Here is a 20,365-nt window from a genome sequence, read left to right as displayed (position 1 = left end):
TGTTGGAGGAAAAATGGCTACATAAAATGCTGCAAAATTGCCGCTAAATTTCCATATTTGTGCCGCTAAATTTCCATTTTTGTGCCGCTAAATTTGCTAATCCATGCCGCTATATCCTGGGGGGTCTGACTAAAGGATCCTTCTTCGCTAAAGCGTAGCAGATCTTTATGCAAAGGACAACCCATCAAGAGATCATACATTTTTGAACAGCTCAGCCTTCCTTGGCACCTACATAGCCAACAAACAGTTGATCATTCACCAGGAAATCTTTGGTGTTGTCAAGGTAGAATGACCGAGCACGTTTAGGGGCCAGAAGGTGGAGTCTCTCCGCCTCTTCCTTGGAAGGGTGTGGAGGTGGGAAAAGGGTGGGCAAAGTGATAGATTGTCCTACATGAAGTGGTGTAACCACTTTAGGAAGGAACGAAGGCCTAGTTCTAAGCACCACTTTGTTCGGATGCACATAGAACAAAGGGGGCTTGGAAGGCGAAGTTTGAAGCTCACTCACCCTGCGAGCAGAGGTGATGGCCACTAGGAAGGCAGCTATCAGAGTAAGGAGCACAGTTATGAAGAGTTATGAAGAGGCTCACAAGATATTTGAGAACAAGATTCAAGTCCCATTGGGGCATTATGAAAGGAGATGGAGGAAATAGATGAGTAATGCCCTTAAATAATCTATTTACAGTATGAGATTCTAATAAAGATGTCTGATCTGGCAGCCGAAGAAAAAGAGCTAGCAGCAAGTTAGCCTTTGAGAGTGGTCAGAGCAGAGACCTGCTGGGCCGAAGAAAGTATATACAATAGGACCTAGTTATAGGACAGTCATTCTCTTAAAGAGGAGCAGCCTTTGCTGTGCACCTTGCCACAAACTTGTTCCACCTACAGGCGGGTACCGATTTAGTGGAGGGACGCCTGGCTGCCAAGACAAAATTACAGACTTTGGGTGGAAGGTCGAAAGCTGTAAACTGTCGTCACTCAATCTCCACAAAAGGAGATGGAGACTGGATAGGTTCTGGTGGAAACATCATCCCCTGCTGCTGCAACAAAAGATCCTCCTGAAGGGCCAGTCTAATCGGAGGATCCATGGCCATGCTCAGGAGCTTGGGGTCCCAGACTCTTCGTGCACAGTCCGGAGCCACAAGAATAAATTGGGCCTGGTCGCGCTTGATCTGCTTGAGCACTTGGGAAGAAGGGGTACAGACGGAATGGCGTACAGGAGGCGGCAGTTCCACTTGTGACAAAAGGCATCGCCGAGCGAGTGCCACCTTGGAAACTCCAAAGCGCATTACTGCTGACATTGCACGTTCCCTTCGGTGGCGAACAGTTCTAACCCAGGCTCTCACCAACGTTGAAAGAGACCTTGCACCACTACCGAATGAAGACACCATTCGTGATAGACCAAGTACCGACGGCGGAGTTAGTCCACCCGGTCATTCAGAGAACCCGCCATGTGTTGAGCCACAAGGTTCATGCCCTTATGTTTCAGCTATGTCCAGAGGTGAAGAGCCTCCTGACAGAGGGTCCATGACCCCACCCCACCTTGTTTGTTGAAGTACCACATGGCAGTGGTGTTTGTGAACACCTGCACTACTTTCCCTTTGAGACAGGGAAGGAATGCCTTCAGTACCAGTGGATCGCCCGGAGCCCGGACTCTGCCGGAGACCAGATGCCTCTGATCTACGCCTCTTCCAGATGGACGCCCCCATCCCAGGAGTTACTCATCTGTCACTACTTCTAGATCTGGTTGGGGGAAGGGAAAGGGATCTGCCTCCGACTCAAGCCTTGTTCGTTGCTACCACTGCAATTGTTGTGTAGTTCCTTCTGTGATCTGAACATAGTCTGAAAGATTCCCCTGATTCTGCGCCCACTGGAACTTTAGGTCCCACTGCAGAGCCCACATATGCCATCTGCCATGATTCACCAGCAGTACGCAGGAGGCCATGACGCCCAACAGCCTCAGTCATTCTCACCGAAATCCAGGATAGAGGCTGAAACATCGGTAACATAGCCCGAATATCCCAGACTCACTGCTCGGAAGGATAGGCCCGAAACTGCACTGTGTCCAGAACAGCTCTGATTAATGGGAGCGTCTGAGAGGGAGTCAGGTGTGACTTTGGCACATTGATAGAGAACGCCCACAAATGCAGGAGGCCCGCGGTAGTCTGGAGGTGGGAGACAGCCTGGGAGGAGCCCGCCTTCAGCAGCAAGTCCTTGAGATAGGGGAAGACTGGAACCCTTGATCTACGCAGATGAGCTGAGAACACCACCATCACCTTTGTGAACACCCGAGGGGCACTGGTAAGGCAGGAGGGGAGCACAGTGAACTGAAAGTGCTTGTGGCTCACCGTGAACCATAGATAGCATCTGGGGGCTGGCAGGACGGGAATATGGAAATAAGCATCCTGCAAGTCCAACGCCACCATCCAGTCCATCCAGATTGAGGGCAGACAGAACCTAAGCCAACGTGAGCGTTTTGAACTTCTCCTTCCGAAGGAAGCGGTTGAGGGCCAGAGGTTTAGAATAGGACGCAGGGCTTTCTCCTTCTTGTTCTCTCCACAGGAGCCCCTGTGCTGGGCTTGGACCAAGTGCCCAGAAGGACGTCAGTGAGGGCCTCACTGAATGGCAATAGGGGTTCAGAGGAGGAAGTAGCAGGCTGAAGCACCTCTGTCAGAAGGTTAGCCCTGACTGCCACTGAAAAGAACTCAAGGCCCAAGAACTTGGCTGCACTTCTCACCATCACAGCATAGGACGCTCCCTCCTCCGTAGCCACGCTAGGGGGAAGAAAGCAAGTCAGTGTCTGGGGAAGATTCCAGATCACTAGCATCACCTAAGTCCTCTCGCCAGTCCGGTTCTTCCAGCTGGTCAGTTAAAGTGTCCAGCGACCCCTCCCAGTCCTCATCACCATACTCTGGTCGGTAGGGAACACCAGGGAAGAAAAGGGGAACAAAAGTACCCACCAGCGTTGGTTCCGATATCGGTCCGGCTCCAACTTGGGGATCAGGATGGGGACGGCTCTGGCAGGTGACACGATCGACGCCAGGCCTGGATGCACTGGGGGGACACCAGAGCCGCTGGCATCGAAGGCTCAGGACCCCTGACCCACACCGCGGGACCCGAAGGCGCACCAGCGGTTTGGGGCTGCTCAAAGACGAGGTGTAAGGCTTGTGCTTCTTCGCCTTCTTCTTGTGTTTGGACTTCGGCGACGTAGAGTGCGACGTTGGGCTACGCAAACTGTCTTGAGATTTTCCTCACAGCCGAGAAAGTCGGAGCCAGGCATTCAACAACTTTCGGGACCTCACCCGCAACATCTTCAGATGCATGGCCCGGCAGTCGGAGCACGACTTAAGAGTCATGGTCACGCTACAGACACCACAAACACACGAGGTGCGGTTATGTCACTGACATCATCTTGTGACAGGACCCGCAGGGCTTGACAATGGTCGGATGTTGGGACAACACTCGTGCACCAGGAGTCGAAGACACGAAAAGAAGTCTACAAAAGTTTCGAAAAGGCTAGACAAAAAGTGGTTAAGGGGTAGCTCTCTCCGGATCTGCGCTAGGTTGGCACGGAAAAAGAAAGAACTGACGTCAGCGCGCAGGAGCTGTGTCTAAGTAGGAACTGCAACATAATCCCAACGACCACGACGTGGACTCGATCGACGCCACCTACCGACGGGCAGGGGTACTGCTGAAGAAAAATCTCCAGATCCAGACTGATGCCTGGGGGAATTCTAAAGTCAGGAATCTACAACTAACTGTCTCTTTCAGATGACTTATTTCAACTCCGAGGTATCAGTTACAGCAGCAAGAAATACAAATTATTTCAAAAATGAGGAGAATGGACATAGAAGCAGATTCTGTTCCTGTGCAGCACAGGTGTCTTAAAACTACACCGTTTACATCTGTACCGAATCCAACTCAATAAGTTTCAGCAACTAAACACCACAAGGTACCAATTCCCTAAAGAACTTTATGCTGAAGTTTCACAAATGATGTGAACAATGCCAAGGCCTACTCGTCTAAAATACAGAACAGGGAAATGTACTTCCCTGCAACAACTGTTTTGCAGATTAATATTCTAGATTCACATGTCCTACTTAACTCCATCAGCCAGTGATTCGGCTCAGAATAATATCTTGTTTCTAGATTCACATGACCTACATACCTCCTTCTTCCAGTGCCTATGCTCCGATTAGATTCACATGTCCTACATCTTCCAGTGACTGGGCTCAGAATAGTATCTTGTTTCTAGATTCACATGTCCTACACACCTCCATCATCCGGTGACTGGGCTCAGAATAGATTCACATGTCCTGCATATCTTCATCATCCAGTGACTGGGCTCAGAATAGATTCACATGTCCTGCATATCTCCATCATCCAGTGACTGGGCTCAGAATAGAATCTTGTTTCTAGATTCACATGACCTACATACCTCCACCTTCCAGTGCCTGGGCTCTGATTAGATTCACATGTCCTACATCTTCCAGTGACTGGGCTCAGAATAGTATCTTGTTTCTAGATTCACATCCATCATTCAGTGACTGGGCTCAGAATAGATTCACATGTGCTACACACCTCCATCATCCAGTGACTGGGCTCAGAATAGATTCACATGTCCTGCATATCTCCATCATCCAGTGACTGGGCTCAGAATAGTATCTTGTTTCTAGATTCACATGTCCTACACACCTCCATCATCCAGTGACTGGGCTCAGAATAGTATCTTGTTTCTAGATTCACATGTCCTACACACCTCCATCATCCAGTGACTGGGCTCAGAATAGATTCACATGTCCTGCATATCTCAATCATCCAGTGACTGGGCTCAGAATAGATTCACATGTCCTGCATATCTCAATCATCCAGTGACTGGGCTCAGAATAGATTCACATGTCCTGCATATCTCCATCATCCAGTGACTGGGCTCAGAATAGATTCACATGTCCTGCATATCTCAATCATCCAGTGACTGGGCTCAGAATAGATTCACATGTCCTGCATATCTCAATCATCCAGTGACTGGGCTCAGAATAGTATCTTGTTTCTAGATTCACATGTCCTACACACCTCCATCATCCAGTGACTGGGCTCAGAATAGATTCACATGTCCTGCATATCTCAATCATCCAGTGACTGGGCTCAGAATAGATTCACATGTCCTGCATATCTCAATCATCCAGTGACTGGGCTCAGAATAGATTCACATGTCCTGCATATCTCCATCATCCAGTGACTGGGCTCAGAATAGATTCACATGTCCTGCATATCTCCATCATCCAGTGACTGGGCTCAGAATAGATTCACATGTCCTGCATATCTCAATCATCCAGTGACTGGGCTCAGAATAGATTCACATGTCCTGCATATCTCAATCATCCAGTGACTGGGCTCAGAATAGATTCACATGTCCTGCATATCTCCATCATCCAGTGACTGGGCTCAGAATAGATTCACATGTCCTGCATATCTCAATCATCCAGTGACTGGGCTCAGAATACATTCACATGTCCTGCATATCTCCATCATCCAGTGACTGGGCTCAGAATAGATTCACATGTCCTGCATATCTCCATCATCCTTTGACTGGGCTCAGAATAGTATCTTGTTTCTAGATTCACATGTCCTACACACCTCCATCATCCAGTGACTGGGCTCAGAATAGTATCTTGTTTTGAAGTGAATGTAAAGTAGTGGGTATCGACAATAGATGTATTTTGAAGCACTGTGATGTCAACCTGAAACCCCCCAATTCCCCACACCGCTGACCCCAGCTAATTTCCCCCTAACCGTATGCAGTGTGAGGTAGCACAGCAAATTTGACAGATTCTTATTCACATTGGTTTGCTACCCTGTCTCAATGTGAATGCGTGGAGGAGCAGCTGTAAATCCATAATGGCTTCAAGCTGCAGAAGTACTGTTACAGATAAGTAACTTGTTTCTTTTATAACATGAATCTATTACAGATTCACATATACTGCCTGAACTATGAGGAACAATTTACATGCAAACTGATTTCTTAGTATTGTCAGTCTTTGCACAGCCTCGTCTTGCACAATCATCCAACCTTCCATATGTCTGGCAAAGAGAAGCTTAAGGTGCTGTTTTTCAAGTTTAAAGTGCATTGCTCTGCTGAGCTAATAAAACAAATTTATTCACATTGAACAATTTGTTGTGAATTTCTACACTGGTTACTCAGAGTCCTTAGGTTGGGAAGCAAAGAACTGGTATGCTTTTAACATTCAATGTATGATGTCACCTTTCTGATGTTGACTTTAGGTAAATACAATTAAAATATGGCAAGTTCCACAGTTTTACAAATTTTTGGTATAAATGTTAGATGTGCCTCCAGGAAAACCTGTTCTTGCATAATTGTTTAAAGTTCTTTAATTGGGAACACGCATTTTCAAACGGTGTCTAGGGATACAAACAAACCAATGACACCCTCTACAAGTGATCATGATTTCAACGCACATGTGTGTGGGTTCATGTGGTACTGACACGTGATGAGCCCCTCCTTATTGTCTCACCTGGGAGGTATGCTCTGTGAGGAGACTGTTCTCGCCTAGAAAATGACAGGTATTCTGAATGAAGACAGACCTCAACGTAACGTGGGCGATCAGACCATAATTAAGGAGTCCTATTCCTCTGGCAGGATAAACTATCTTAACTGAGAACTCATGAACCAGCCCATCACATCAGTCAATGTTTACATACAGGATTCTTGCGTGGCCCGGTTAAAGGTTAGCATGAGCTGCTGGTAATTTCCAATGAGGAGAGATCAGTGTGCTCCTCACATGAACGAACAATGGTCCATGTCAACGCTATGAGCTACTTTGTTGCATGACTTGTTTACACTTCTTTACCTCCTGCACCATCAGTGGGAAAAGTGGTTGTCAAACAAATTGATCAAGAAAGCTTTGTCATTGATGGGTACGCACACGTAATTGAGGTATGTTTTGTTCCGTTCACAGCAAACACATCTGAAGCATTAGCTTAGATCAGGAAAGCAGCAGCAGAGAGGGGGTCAGCGACCATGGCCCTGTAGGAAACATGCATGCACCAAGCAACCTGGATGGCCCCAGCACCTCACCCTGTGCGCTACTTACTCCGTCAGAGTGAGGGAGCTCTCCATTGCTTTGGCTGGAGGAATAGAGATTGACGTATTCGCCCTCCCCTGCCTCCTCGCTGGCGTTTTCACTCTATGGGAAGAGACAGGATGAAAGGAAAACATGACAGGCAACCACTTCAATGGCTGGGATCCATTATAAACCCACAGGTCTCACACTTTATAGCGAGTCCCCAACACACACAACCCAAAGCTGTGTTACACACCTATTTCTATACTGCACCCTCACCCAAGATATGGTCACTGAGCCTCAGCACCGCAAACTTCGAAAGCACTGCCATCTACCTTCAAACTAACCAAATTAAGAGACCCAGTGTCAGCCTTCTTTGAAAGCCACAGCTAGGCTCTCAAACCTTGGTTCTCTCATCCACCGGACGCTGCCGTCTGCCACCTCCTGGGCTTCTCCTATGGCCTATAAACGACAGCGTCTGCAGTGCTTTATAGAATTCACGCACAGTCAGCACTTAAGATGTAGAGACCAAAATGGGGACTCATTCTGAAGCCCTGTAGGACCAATGCATCTTTCACTCATCTCCACATTCCACTGCCCCCCATGAACCTAAGGTACAGAGCCTGAGCCTCATGGCCTCCTATAGTTGGAGCAGGCCCAGTTATAGTTAAAGACCAGTCTTAAGTTGCTGCAGCAAGCCAACACTAGCCAATGTTCCTGTTAGGTTTACCAAGCTCAAATCATATGTAATGTTGCTGCAACTCAAAGGGGCCCAAGTATCATTAGCATGGAGCATTCAAGGGTCCCCCATCCGCAATCTGCAGAATGCAGATTTCAAGTCACCTCAAGTCAAGCTGCAGCAAGCACAGACAGGATTCATCCATCTACAGCACGCATGCCGCAAAAGCATCAATATGGAACATGCACTGTGTAGCTGGCAGAGCCCAGGTACCCGGATTATTAAACAGGGCGATCATAGGTCTCCTCAGTCTGCAGCAGGGAGAGCCCAGGCCTCCTCAATCCGCAGCAGACAGAGACCAGGTCGCCTCAATCTGCAGCAGACAGAGCTCAAGTACCCTGATTTTGCAGCAGGCAGGGCATAGGTCTCAGTCTGAAGCAGCCAAAGCCCAGTTACCCTGATTACGCATCTGTAGCAGGCAGAGCACAGGTCTCTTCAATCTGTAGCAGGCAGAGCACAGGTCTCTTCAATCTGTAGCAGGCAGAGCACAGGTCTCTTCAATCTGTAGCAGGCAGAGCACAGGTCTCTTCAATCTGCAGCAGGCAGAGCCCAGGTCTCCAATCTACAGCAGGCAGAGTACAGGTACCCTGATTCTACAGCAGTGCGCCCAGGGCTCCTCACTCTGCAGCAGGCAGAGCTCAGGTACCCTGATTTTGAAGCAGTGCCTAGGTCTCAGTCTGAAGTAGGCAAAGCCCAGTTATTTTCTCTCTGTAACAGGCAGAACACAGGTCTCTTCAATCTGTTACAGGTAGCAGGATAATGTTACTTACCCAGTAAGCATCTGTTCTTGGCATGTAGAGTTGTTGATTCACATGCTTTGCATACTCCTGCCATCTAGTGTTGAGTCTTTTCCAGTCACAAGGTAAGGTGACTCCTCCTTTCGATGATAGTGCGCATGGGCATCGACTCCATTGTTAGATTGTTTTCCCGCAAGAGGGTGAGAATGGAGTAAGTAAGTGTAGTATAGAGATGTCCATGCATATAAATGTATAATGAATAACTGCAACATCTACAGGTACCCGGGGAGGCGGGTGGGTGCATGTGAATCTACAGCTCTACATGCCAAGAACAGATGCTTACTGGGTAAGTAACATTATCCGTTCGAGGCATGTGTGCTGTAGATACACATGCATTGCATAGACTACAAAGTAGTATACTCCTAAAGCAGTAGTTACCTGTAGATGTTGCAGTTGTTTGGAACAGTGTTTTAATACTGCTTGACGTGCTAATACATCTACATAATAGTGTTTGGTAAATGTGTGTGATATAGAACATGTAGCTGCCTTACATATATCAGCTAGAGGCATGTTGCCTAAAAAGGCCACTGACTCCTATTTTGCGAGTGGAATGCGCTCTAGGGGGTATGGTTAAAGTTCTTTTAGCTTTAATATAGCAAGTTTGATTGCATTTCACAATTCATCTGGCAATACCAGATTTTGAGATAGGATTGCCTTTGTGAGGTGGAGCAAATGCAACAGTTTGTTTTGTTTTGCAAAAGTCTTTTATCCTATTTATGTAGTACAGTAAAGCTCTTTTAACATCCAGTGTGTGAAGCGTGTGTTCTGCCAGCAGAAACTACCTTGGGAAGGAATTTTGGGTTGGTGCGGAGAACTATCCGATCTTTGTGTAGCTGAACGAAAGGTTCTTCTAAAGTTAATGCCTGTAGCTCACCAACTCTCCTCAGTGATGTGATGGCAATAAGGAAAGCAACTTTCCATGAGAGGAATTGTAAAGGGCACTTGTGTAATGGTTAAAAAAGGTGGACCTGTGAGCCTTGTGAGAACAATGTTAAGATTCCACACTGGGGCAGGATGAATCCTTGGTGGTTTTACCCTTTTCAAGCCTTCCATGAAGGCTTTCATTACTAGAACTCTAAATAGTGACAGATGTTGTCTATTCTGAAGTACACAGCTACTGCTGCAAGGTGTAAACGAATAGATGTGTAAGGTAGTCCTGTTCGTTGTAAATGTTACAAGTAACAAATAATGTTTGTATACAATCATCATAAGGATTGATTTTGTTGTTATTGCAATATACAACAAATCTTTTCCACTTTTCTGCATGAATATTCATACAGTCTACAGTCATACAGTAGATTTAAATAACCAAACTATGACTTCAGGAGCCAGACCGCTAAATTCAGTTCTTTGGGATTTGGGTGTCTGACTTCTCCATGGTTCTGTGTGAGGAGACTGGAGGTAAGGTGCAGTTTTTGATGTGGAACTAGTGACATATCCAACAGGGTGGCGTACCAGTATTAGTGTGAAGGATGTTTGCTGAGTTTTTCCAAACCACTCACGGAATGAGCGGGAGAGGCGGAAAAGCGAAGGCAAATATCCCTGACCAGTTCATCCATAGGGCACTGCCCTTTGAGAGCGGGTGTGGGGACATGGAGCCGAAGTTTGGCCATTTTGCGTTATCTGCTGGGGCAAATAGGTCTATTTGTGGGAATCCCCATTGTTGAAAGTACAGAAGGAGAACATGGGGGTGAATTTCCACTCGAGAACTTGCAGCCTTCTTTTGAAATTTGATTGTTTACTCCTGGGACATGTTCTGCCAGGAGATAAATCTTGTTATGGATCGCCCAATTCCAAATGGCTTGAGCGAGTGTTGAATTGAGAGTGGAGTGTGTCCCCCCCTTGCTTCTGCACATAATACATTGCTGTCATGTTGTCTGTTCGGACTAGGGCAGTTTTGGCGATAAGGCGAATTTGAAAAGCTTTGAGTGCTAGAAAAACAGCTAAACGTTCTAGATAGTTGATGTGGAGAACCTTGTGGTTGTTGCTCGACATGCCTTGTATTGTGTCATCTTTGAAATGAGCCCCCCCCCCCCCCCCCAACCGGTTAGAGATGCGTCTGCTGCGAGTATGATCTGTGGAACAGGGTCTCTGAAAGGCCGGCCTGCTGATGAGTTTTGTGGGTTCCACCACTGCAGAGAGCGATGGGTACGGCCGTCTACCAACACTAGATCGGTTGAGCACATTAATTGGAACATAAAAATATGCGTCTTTTAAAACTAGAGTAGACAAAGTCTGCTCTCTGTAAAAGTGCAAGTACCTGTTGAAGTGTCACCGTGTGAAAGTGCTCTGACAGTATATAATGGTTTAGCTCTCTGAGATCTAGAATAGGTCTGAGGGAACCGTCCATTTTGGAGATGAAAAAGTACAGAATAAATCCCTGAGCCCTGGTACTGTATTGGAACTGGCTCTATTGCTCCTTTTAGTAAGAGGGGCTGGACCTCTTGTTTTAGCAAGTTTATGTGTTCTGTAGATGACGTGCAAGATCGAGGTGGAATGATTGGGGGATTGTAGGAAAGTTCCAGTCAATAACCATGTTGGATAATTCCATGCACCCATTTGTCGGTTGTTCTACATTGCCAAATGGGGAGAAATTGGTGAAGTCTTCCCCCGACAGGTGTGGTGTGATAAGGGCGAAGCGTGGGCAAGTCACTGTTTGTTGGGGGGGAAGGGGAGTTACGGGGTGTGTTGCCCTTATCCCAACCTTTAAAGGTGTTGCCCCTATAACCTCCTTGAGAGAAACCTCTGGAGCAAGAGAACTGGTTGTTTCCTTTGTAAGCGGAGGTATATTGATCTGTGGACGTGGTTTGTGACCCTCCTCTGTAAAAGGAGCGACAAATGGAGCCTCTCTTCAGAGTCCTTTTTCATTTTCTAACTCCTGGTCTACCTCAGGACCGAATAGGTGTGCCTCATCAAAGGGTGTCTTAAGGATTGATTGTTGGACCTCAGGTTTAAACCCTGAAATCCTTAACTAAGCGTGTCTTCTGTGCAGGATGGTAGAATTCACCTCTGTAGCTGCGGTGTCTGCAGCATCTAGATCACATCGTATAGAGGAATTAGAAATGAGCTTACATTCATTTACTAAGTCCTGTTCTTTAGCTTTATGCTCATCTGGGAGATATTGGAGCAACTGCTCCATTTCGTCCCAGTGAGTCCTGTCATACCTGCCTAAAAGGCCTTGCGTGTTTGCAATGCGCCGTTGATTTGCTGCTTGAGCAGCTATGCGTTTACCAGAAGCAGCAATTAATATGGATTCTCTATCTGGCAGACGAGCATTCCTTGATGTTTGAGAGTTTGCTCTTTTATGAGCATTCGATACGACTAGGGAATCTAATGGCACTTGTCCCTTGAGGAATATAGGGTCTGTAGGAGAGGCCTTATATTTTTGTCCACTCTAGGAGTTAATATGCGTGCTCTGACTGGATCTTTATAGATCTCATCAGCATGTCGCATCATGCCGTTGAGCATGGGAAGTGGCTGCGATGACCTATGCGTGGATGCTAAAGTCTCAAACAAAAAATCTTCAAATGATTCTTTATGCATATCTACTCCATGGTAATGTGCAGCCTTGACAATGAGTTCTTGGTGTGATGCTTTGTCATCTGGAAGAGAAGGTTTGGCTGGGTAAAGGTCTGGATCAGTGTCACCTGGGGGATAAATTATGAAATCTTTCCGTGGATCTATTGGGAGATTTGTCACCCCCTCATCTGCATCCTTATCATCAGCATGGTTAGACTGTGGTGAATGCTGAGGTGTAATGTGCAAAGGATTCTCAGGTGGAGAAAGAGGTGCTGGGGTGGAGATTGAAGTGATGGTGGCTGTAAATTACTTGTAGTGACAGATTCTCTCTTCAAGGGGATCTTATAAGAAGTGACCTCATCCTGAAGCTTGTGTTTTCCAGGTGGTTTTGTATGAATAGGACCAGTCTGGGGGTTAATATATATATATCTTTTTAGCTTCGTCAGTTTTAAATGGAATAAAGTCCAGTTTCAGTTCCGGGGGTGCATCTTTCTGTTTCGGCGCCAAGGTTTCTGGTGCTGATGGCTTCGGTGCAGAGGAAGGCTGACCTTACAGAATGAGTTTCGGCACGGAAGATTTCGCTTCCAAGCCGGATTTGTGCTTGGACCCAGAAGGTTTCGGCTCCAAAGAGGACTTTTGTCGACTCTGTACCAAACCGGAAGGCTTGATTGGTTGTTTCGGTGCCGGGGCTGGAGGCAGGGCGTCGGAAATGTCATCTCGGTGCCAACCTGGTCCAGAAAGCAGAGGTGGTGCTGAAGCCTTATGTCTTTTAGGAGTTTGTGGGGGCAAGGGGTCTTCGGTACTCAAGTCACCTTGTTCCTGCGGCAATTATTTGGCGTCGAGGTCTATGTCGAGTTTCGAATCTTGTTCGGAGAAGGATTCCTCTTCGTCTGATGTTTTCTTGGCCGGAGTCTTCACCGATATCCGTCGTGTTCTCGATGCTTTGTATTTCTAGACGTCGAGCCTGACGAATGCGAGGAGTATTTTTTGCTCAAAATGGACCTGCAAGTGTCACAATTTTCTCCTTTGTGCTCGGGAGACAAGCACAAGTTGCTTCGTGGGAATCGGTGTGCAGATACTTCGCGGCACCAAGGGCAGAATTTAAATGGAGTCCGATCCGTCGACAGAGCTAACCGAGCGCAGTTAGGCCATGGAGGCCGTCCACAAAGCTTTCCAATAGAAGGTTGAATCCAATGTCGAAATGATATGCTGAGAAGTGGGAACGAGTACGGAAACAATACCATCGAGGTAGAGAGGATTGTGCATCGAGGGGAACCCGAAGAACGGTTTCGAACCAGAGCACAGCAATATATGTCCAAACCGGATGGCGGAAAAAACAATTTAACAATGGAGTAGATGCCCATACGCACTATCACCGAAAGGAGGAGTCACTTTAACTCGTGACTAGGAAAGACTTCTTCAAAGAGAAACAACATCCGGTCCCAAAACTAGATGGCAGGAGTATGCAAAGCATGTGTATCTACAGCACACTTGCTTCGAACCACAGGTCTCTTCAGCAGGCAGAAAACAGGTGTCTTCAATCTGCAGCAGGCATAGCTCAAGTCTCCTCAATCTGCAGTAGGCATAGCCCAGGTCTCCTCAATCTGCAGTAGGCATAGCCCAGGTCTCCTCAATCTGCAGCAGGCATAGCCCAGGGCGCCTCAATCTGCAGCAGGCATAGCCCAGGGCGCCTCAATCTGCAGCAGGCAGACCCCAAGCACCCTGTTTATGCATCAGGACGAACCGAAGTGTTCTCAGTCTGCAGCAGGCAGAGTCGAGTTATCTCATGTGTGCAGTAGGCAGAGTCGAGTTCTCTCATGTGTGCAGTAGGCAGAGTCGAGTTATCTCATGTCTGCAGCAGGCAGAGTCGAGTTATCTCATGTCTGCAGCGGGCAGAGTCGAGTTGTCTCCTCCGTCTGCTGCAGGTAGAGCCCAGGTCTCCTCCGTCTGCCTGCAGCAGGCAGAGCCCAGGTCTCCTCCGTCTGCCTGCAGCAGGCAGAGCCCAGGTCTCCTCCGTCTGCCTGCAGCAGGCAGAGCCCAGGTCTCCTCCGTCTGCCTGCAGCAGGCAGAGCCCAGGTCTCCTCCGTCTGCCTGCAGCAGGCAGAGCCCAGGTCTCCTCCGTCTGCCTGCAGCAGGCAGAGCCCAGGTCTCCTCCGTCTGCCTGCAGCAGGCAGAGCCCAGGTCTCCTCCGTCTGCCTGCAGCAGGCAGAGCCCAGGTCTCCTCCGTCTGCCTGCAGCAGGCAGAGCCCAGGTCTCCTCCGTCTGCCTGCAGCAGGCAGAGCCCAGGTCTCCTCCGTCTGCCTGCAGCAGGCAGAGCCCAGGTCTCCTCCGTCTGCCTGCAGCAGGCAGAGCCCAGGTCTCCTCCGTCTGCCTGCAGCAGGCAGAGCCCAGGTCTCCTCCATCTGCCTGCAGCAGGCAGAGCCCAGGTCTCCTCCATCTGCCTGCAGCAGGCAGAGCCCAGGTCTTCTCCATCTTCAGCAGTCAGAGCACAGGTCTCATCAATATGCAGCAGGCAGAGCCCATGTATCCTCAATATGAAGCAGGCAGAGTCCATTTCTCCGTAATCTGCAGCAGGTAAAGCCAAGGTCCCCTCAATCAGCAACAAGAGTCCAGATGTCCTGCATCTGCTGCACAAAGAACCTCCATCTCCTACTGCACAGATACCAAGTCTCCTGAAGCTGCAACACGGAGTGCAATTCTCCTGAGGCTGCAGCACAAGGAGCTCCTGCTTAACAAGCAGACATGCTCTGAATTTGCCGCATGATTAGCCCACCTCGCCTGGATCTGAAGTCTGAATAGTCTGAATAGCCTACCTCGCCTGACTTTACCTCTTCCAAATCTGCAGCATGCAGAGCCCAATATATACATGTATGTGCATATATATATATATATATATATATATATATATATATATATATATATATATATATATATATATATATATATATATATATATATATTGGGCTCAACATATATATATTATAGCACTTCAAGCAATACACAGCTTTAGTAAACCAAGAATCTGTCTGCTGCAGCATACAGAGCTCACTTCTTCAAGCACTAAACAGCTTTAGTAAACCAAGAACCTGTCTGCTGCAGCATGCGGAGCTCACTTCTTCAAGCACTACACAGCTTTAGTAAACCAAGAACCTGTCTGCTGCAGCATACAGAGCTTACTTCTTCAAGCACTACACAGCTTTAGTAAACCAAGAACCTGTCTGCTGCACCATGCGGAGCTCACTTCTTCAAGCACTACACAGCTTTAGTAAACCAAGAACCTGTCTGCTGCAGCATGCGGAGCTCACTTCTTCAAGCACTACACAGCTTTAGTAAAAGAACGTATCTGCTACAGTGCATGCGGAGCTCACTTCTTCAAGCACTACACAGCTTTAGTAAACCAAGAACCTGTCTGCTGCACCATGCGGAGCTCACTTCTTCAAGCACTACACAGCTTTAGTAAACCAAGAACCTGTCTGCTGCAGTATACAGAGCTTACTTCTTCAAGCACTACACAGCTTTAGTAAACCAAGAACCTGTCTGCTGCAGCATACAGAGCTTACTTCTTCAAGCACTACACAGCTTTAGTAAACCAAGAATCTGTCTGCTGCACCATGCGGAGCTCACTTTTTCAAGCACTACACAGCTTTAGTAAACCAAGAATCTGTCTGCTGCACCATGCGGAGCTCACTTTTTCAAGCACTACACAGCTTTAGTAAACCAAGAATCTGTCTGCTGCACCGTGCGGAGCTCACTTCTTCAAGCACTACACAGCTTTAGTAAACCAAGAATCTGTCTGCTGCACCATGCGGAGCTCACTTCTTCAAGCACTACACAGCTTTAGTAAACCAAGAATCTGTCTGCTGCAGCATGCAGAGCTCACTTCTTCAAGCACTACACAGCTTTAGTAAACCAAGAATCTGTCTGCTGCAGCATGCGGAGCTCACTTCTTCAAGCACTACACAGCTTTAGTAAACCAAGAATCTGTCTGCTGCAGCATACAGAGCTCACTTCTTCAAGCACTACACAGCTTTAGTAAACCAAGAACCTGTCTGCTGCAGCATGCGGAGCTCACTTCTTCAAGCACTACAAAGCTTTAGTAAACCAAGAACATGTCTGCTGCAGCATGCGGAGCTCACTTCTTCAAGCATACACAGCTTTAGTAAAAGAACTTGTCTGCTGCACCAGGCGGAGCTCACTTCTTCAAGCATACACAGCTTTAGTAAACCAAAAATCTGTCTGATTCAGTATACGAAGCTCACTTCAAGCATACACAGCTTTTGTAAACCAAGAACCTGTCTGCTGCAGCATGCGGAGCTCACTTCTTCAAGCACTACACAGCTTTAGTAAAAGAACGTGTCTGCTGCAGTGCATGCGGAGCTCACTTCTTCAAGCATACACAGCTTTAGTAAACCAAGAATCTGTCTGATTCAGTATACGAAGCTCACTTCTTCAAGCATACACAGCTTTTGTAAACCAAGAACCTGTTTGCTGCAGCATGCGGAGCTCACTTCTTCAAGCATACACAGCTTTTGTAAACCAAGAACCTGTCTGCAGCAGCATGCGGAGCTCACTTCTTCAAGCACTACACAGCTTTAGTAAAAGAACGTATCTGCTGCAGTGCATGCGGAGCTCACTTCTTCAAGCATACACAGCTTTAGTAAACCAAGAATCTGTCTGATTCAGTATACGAAGCTCTTGTAAACCAAGAACCTGTCTGCTGCAGCATGCGGAGCTCACTTCTTCAAGCACTACACAGATTTAGTAAACCAATAATCTGTCTGCTGCAGCATGCCAAAACTAAATCGCCTCTTAGAGGAAGAAGGTTCTTCTCATGAACCAACCCAAGACCTATATGCCTTGTCTGCATGCCTTGCCCAGGGCTGTCAAGTGCATCTACAGGCAGCCATTTTGGTTCTAACTGAAACAGAGCATCAGTTCACATTCATAATCATTCTACTGGGCACACACCTTCTCAGGGTAGGGTTTACCATACGCCACCTGCAACGACACTACAATACCCGAGCAGCCACCAAGCCCCGTCACAGACCAGCCTACCCCACGCCATCTATTGCTCATGGTGTACTGCATACCCTTGTAGGGTAATGAATCACTCACTGTCCAGGGACAGTAGTTGTCACTGACGTCATCTATGGGCCAGAGATGAACACACACACCCACACAGTGTCTACAATACTTCTAACCCGTGCCTCAGTATTGGCACTGCATGCGCTTTTTACAGAAGAAGGCTTTTATATGCCATGAACTCTCTCTGCCATTGAGTGCTGGGAAGAGCTCTGACTAGTCATGTCATTAAACACACAAAGCTCTGACGTCACAAGGACCCCCACCACCCCACAACACGCCGCGTTTCTCACCACTGGCGTCTGCAGAGAGTCAGAGAAGGAAGACTGGGAAGCAAGACAGAGAGCAGCGGTCCCGCCAGAGCTGCTGTCCTGGGAGGAGAGGGAGCCGGCAGGCTCGTCCAGGCCACTCGGCGATGGCCCCGCCGGCCCCGGGCTCCCAGGCCGTTGGACAGAAGGGACAGGGGGCGAGCAGCAGGTGGCAGAGGACAGAAGAGAAGGGGCAGAAGCTGGGCCCCGAGAGGCAAAGTCCTGAGAGTAAGACCGGAACACAGATTTGTACTATAGGGCAGAGTAGGAGGGTGAAGGTAGTGGGGGGAGGAACGGAAAAGGGGGAAAGACAGACAAAAGAAAAGGCTGTTAGAATGAGATCACTTCAGACAAGACGCTCAGTGCAGCGCGACAGGCAGAGGCAGCCCTGGCCAGCATCTATTGTCACCGACAGTGAGTGCATGGTACCCGGACAGACCTGTGGGGGGTAAGGATGGTACAGGGGAGAGAGAAGCAAGGGTGTAGGCAGGCCGAGCACCCAGGAGGAGCAGGTCAGAGCGTGCCAGGGCTCTGAAGGCAGCAGACTGCACACACACAGAGAATAAGCGCACAGCAGGGTAGTGAGGACGAGGGAAAGCAGGAAGAGCCAGGGGCGCAGGGACCCTGAGTGCACCTCAGCAGAGAGGGGCGGAGGGGAGCAAGCCGGGGCAGAGAGGGGCGGCAGCCGGGGCAGAGAGGGGCGGCAGCCGGGGCAGAGAGGGGCGGCAGCCGGGGCAGAGAGGGGCGGCAGCCGGGGCAGAGAGGGGCGGCAGCCGGGGCAGAGAGGGGCGGCAGCTGGGGCAGAGAGGGGCGGCAGCCGGGGCAGAGAGGGGCGGCAGCCGGGGCAGAGAGGGGCGGCAGCCGGGGCAGAGAGGGGCGGCAGCCGGGGCAGAGAGGGGCGGCAGCTGGGGCAGAGAGGGGCGGCAGCTGGGGCAGAGAGGGGCGGCAACCGGGGCAGAGAGGGGCAGCAGCCAGGGCAGAGAGGGGCAGCAGCCAGGGCAGAGAGGGGCAGCAGCCAGGGCAGAGAGGGGCAGCAGCCAGGGCAGAGAGGGGCAGCAGCCAGGGCAGAGAGGGGCAGCAGCCAGGGCAGACAGGGGCAGCAGCCAGGGCAGAGTGCAGGCAGAGTGAGTGCCCCTTAGCAGAGAGGGACAGACAAGAGAGCGCACGGAGTGCAGGCAGGCTGAGTGGCTTTCAGCAGGGAGGACCACATACGAGAGAGTGAGTGGCGTAGGTGGGCAAAGTACACCTTAGTGGAGCACGGAAGACGGGACAAAGACGGGCACCATAGCAAAGACAGATACAGGCCAGAGGGAGGGGAGTAGCAGACTGAATGCACCATAGGAAAGACAGACAGGACAGAGGGCCGTAAGAGTAGACAGACTGAGTGCACCTTAGTAGAGAGGGACAGAGGGAGTGGAGTAGGCAGATTGAGTGCACCTTAGTAGAGAGGGACAGAGGGCCAGGAGTGCAGGCAGACTGAGTGCCCCTTAGCAAAGAGGGACAGAGGGAGTGAAGTGTAGGCTGACTGAGTGCACCTTTTTAGAGAGCAGCCGAGGGAGTGGAGTAGGCAGACTGAGTACACCTTAGTAGAGAGAGCCAGGAGTGCAGGCAGACTGAGTGCACCTTAGTAGAGAGGGACAGAGGGCCAGGAGTGCAGGCTGACTGAGTGCACCTTTGTAGAGAGCAGCCGAGGGAGTGGAGTAGGCAGACTGAGTACACCTTAGTAGAGAGAGCCAGGAGTGCAGGCAGACTGAGTGCACCTTAGTAGAGAGGGCCAGAGGGCCAGGAGTGTAGGCAGACTGAGTGCACCTTAGCAGAGATGGATAGACCGGACAGACAGCGAGCGGGGTAGGGTGACTGAGTGGACCTTAGAAGAGAGGGACAGAGGGAGTGGAGTAGGCCCACTGAATGCACCTTAGTAGAGAGGGACCGTGAGCACCAGGAGTGTAGGCAGACTGACCGCACCTTAGCAGAGATGGATAGACCGGACAGACAGCGAGCGGGGTAGGGTGACTGAGTGGACCTTAGAAGAGAGGGACAGAGGGAGTGGAGTAGGCCCACTGAATGCGCCTTAGTAGAGAGGGACCGAGAGCACCAGGAGTGTAGGCAGACTGACCGCACCTTAGCAGAGATGGATAGACCGGACAGACAGCGAGCGGGGTAGGGTGACTGAGTGGACCTTAGAAGAGAGGGACAGAGGGAGTGGAGTAGGCCCACTGAATGCGCCTTAGTAGAGAGGGACCGAGAGCACCAGGAGTGTAGGCAGACTGACCGCACCTTAGCAGAGATGGATAAACAGGACAGACAGCGAGTGGCGTAGGCTTGCACATCAACCAGCACCTACCTGAAGCTCAACCCAACCAAGACGGACTTCCTATTATTTGCCAAGAACGGCAAACAAGACAGAGTCAAACCGGACTCAGTGCCATGAGCCTTGACAACTTGGAACCCCATTTCTCACCAAATGTTAAATCACTTTTTTTTATTAACCCTGGACACCAACTTCTCCCTGAAGGAACACATTTCCAAAAACACAAAGACGGCCTGGTACCAGCTCTCTCTTTTAAAGAAATACAAACTATTTCTTCCAGAAATCGACTTGAGAGCTGTTTTTAAAACTCTTGCATCTGAATGGTGGCAATGCCCTACTCCACGGACTCCCAGACTCCACAATGTGACATTCAGGGCCTGAAGATATGTGTACACATCACTCCCATCCTGATGGAACTCCAGTTGCTCCACTTGTCAGCCCAGACAATCTTGAAAGCAAGCTACATTACGACCAACAGCCCTTCAGGCAAGCTCGCCACTCTTTGGTGGTTCTCAGCGCACGAGCAACTAGGA

At 49.2% G+C, this 20,365-nt stretch overlaps 1 protein-coding gene across 10 annotated transcripts in view; it reads right to left on the bottom strand.

The window, feature by feature from the left end:
- Positions 1–20,365, bottom strand: part of RAPGEF1 (Rap guanine nucleotide exchange factor 1) — a 714,396-nt gene that overhangs the window by 227,795 nt on the left and 466,236 nt on the right. For 4 of the 10 annotated variants that reach the window (XM_086924774.1, XM_086924775.1, XM_086924772.1 and 1 more), the window contains exons 12-13: positions 17,507–17,773; positions 7,107–7,199 (exon numbers count right to left, since the gene is read on the bottom strand). The exons of 3 other annotated variants lie outside the window; for them this stretch is intronic. In XM_086924774.1, coding sequence (XP_086780900.1) covers positions 7,107–7,199; positions 17,507–17,773 — 360 coding nt within the window. The remainder of the gene's footprint in view (positions 1–7,106; positions 7,200–17,506; positions 17,774–20,365) is intronic. 3 more of the 10 variants (XM_086924779.1, XM_086924776.1, XM_086924778.1) reach the window with 1 other exon arrangement.

The sequence above is a fragment of the Lissotriton vulgaris genome, chromosome 5 (assembly GCF_964263255.1).
Source record: "Lissotriton vulgaris chromosome 5, aLisVul1.2, whole genome shotgun sequence".
Taxonomy (NCBI): domain Eukaryota; kingdom Metazoa; phylum Chordata; class Amphibia; order Caudata; family Salamandridae; genus Lissotriton; species Lissotriton vulgaris.
This window is presented reverse-complemented; position numbering and strand designations above follow the sequence as displayed.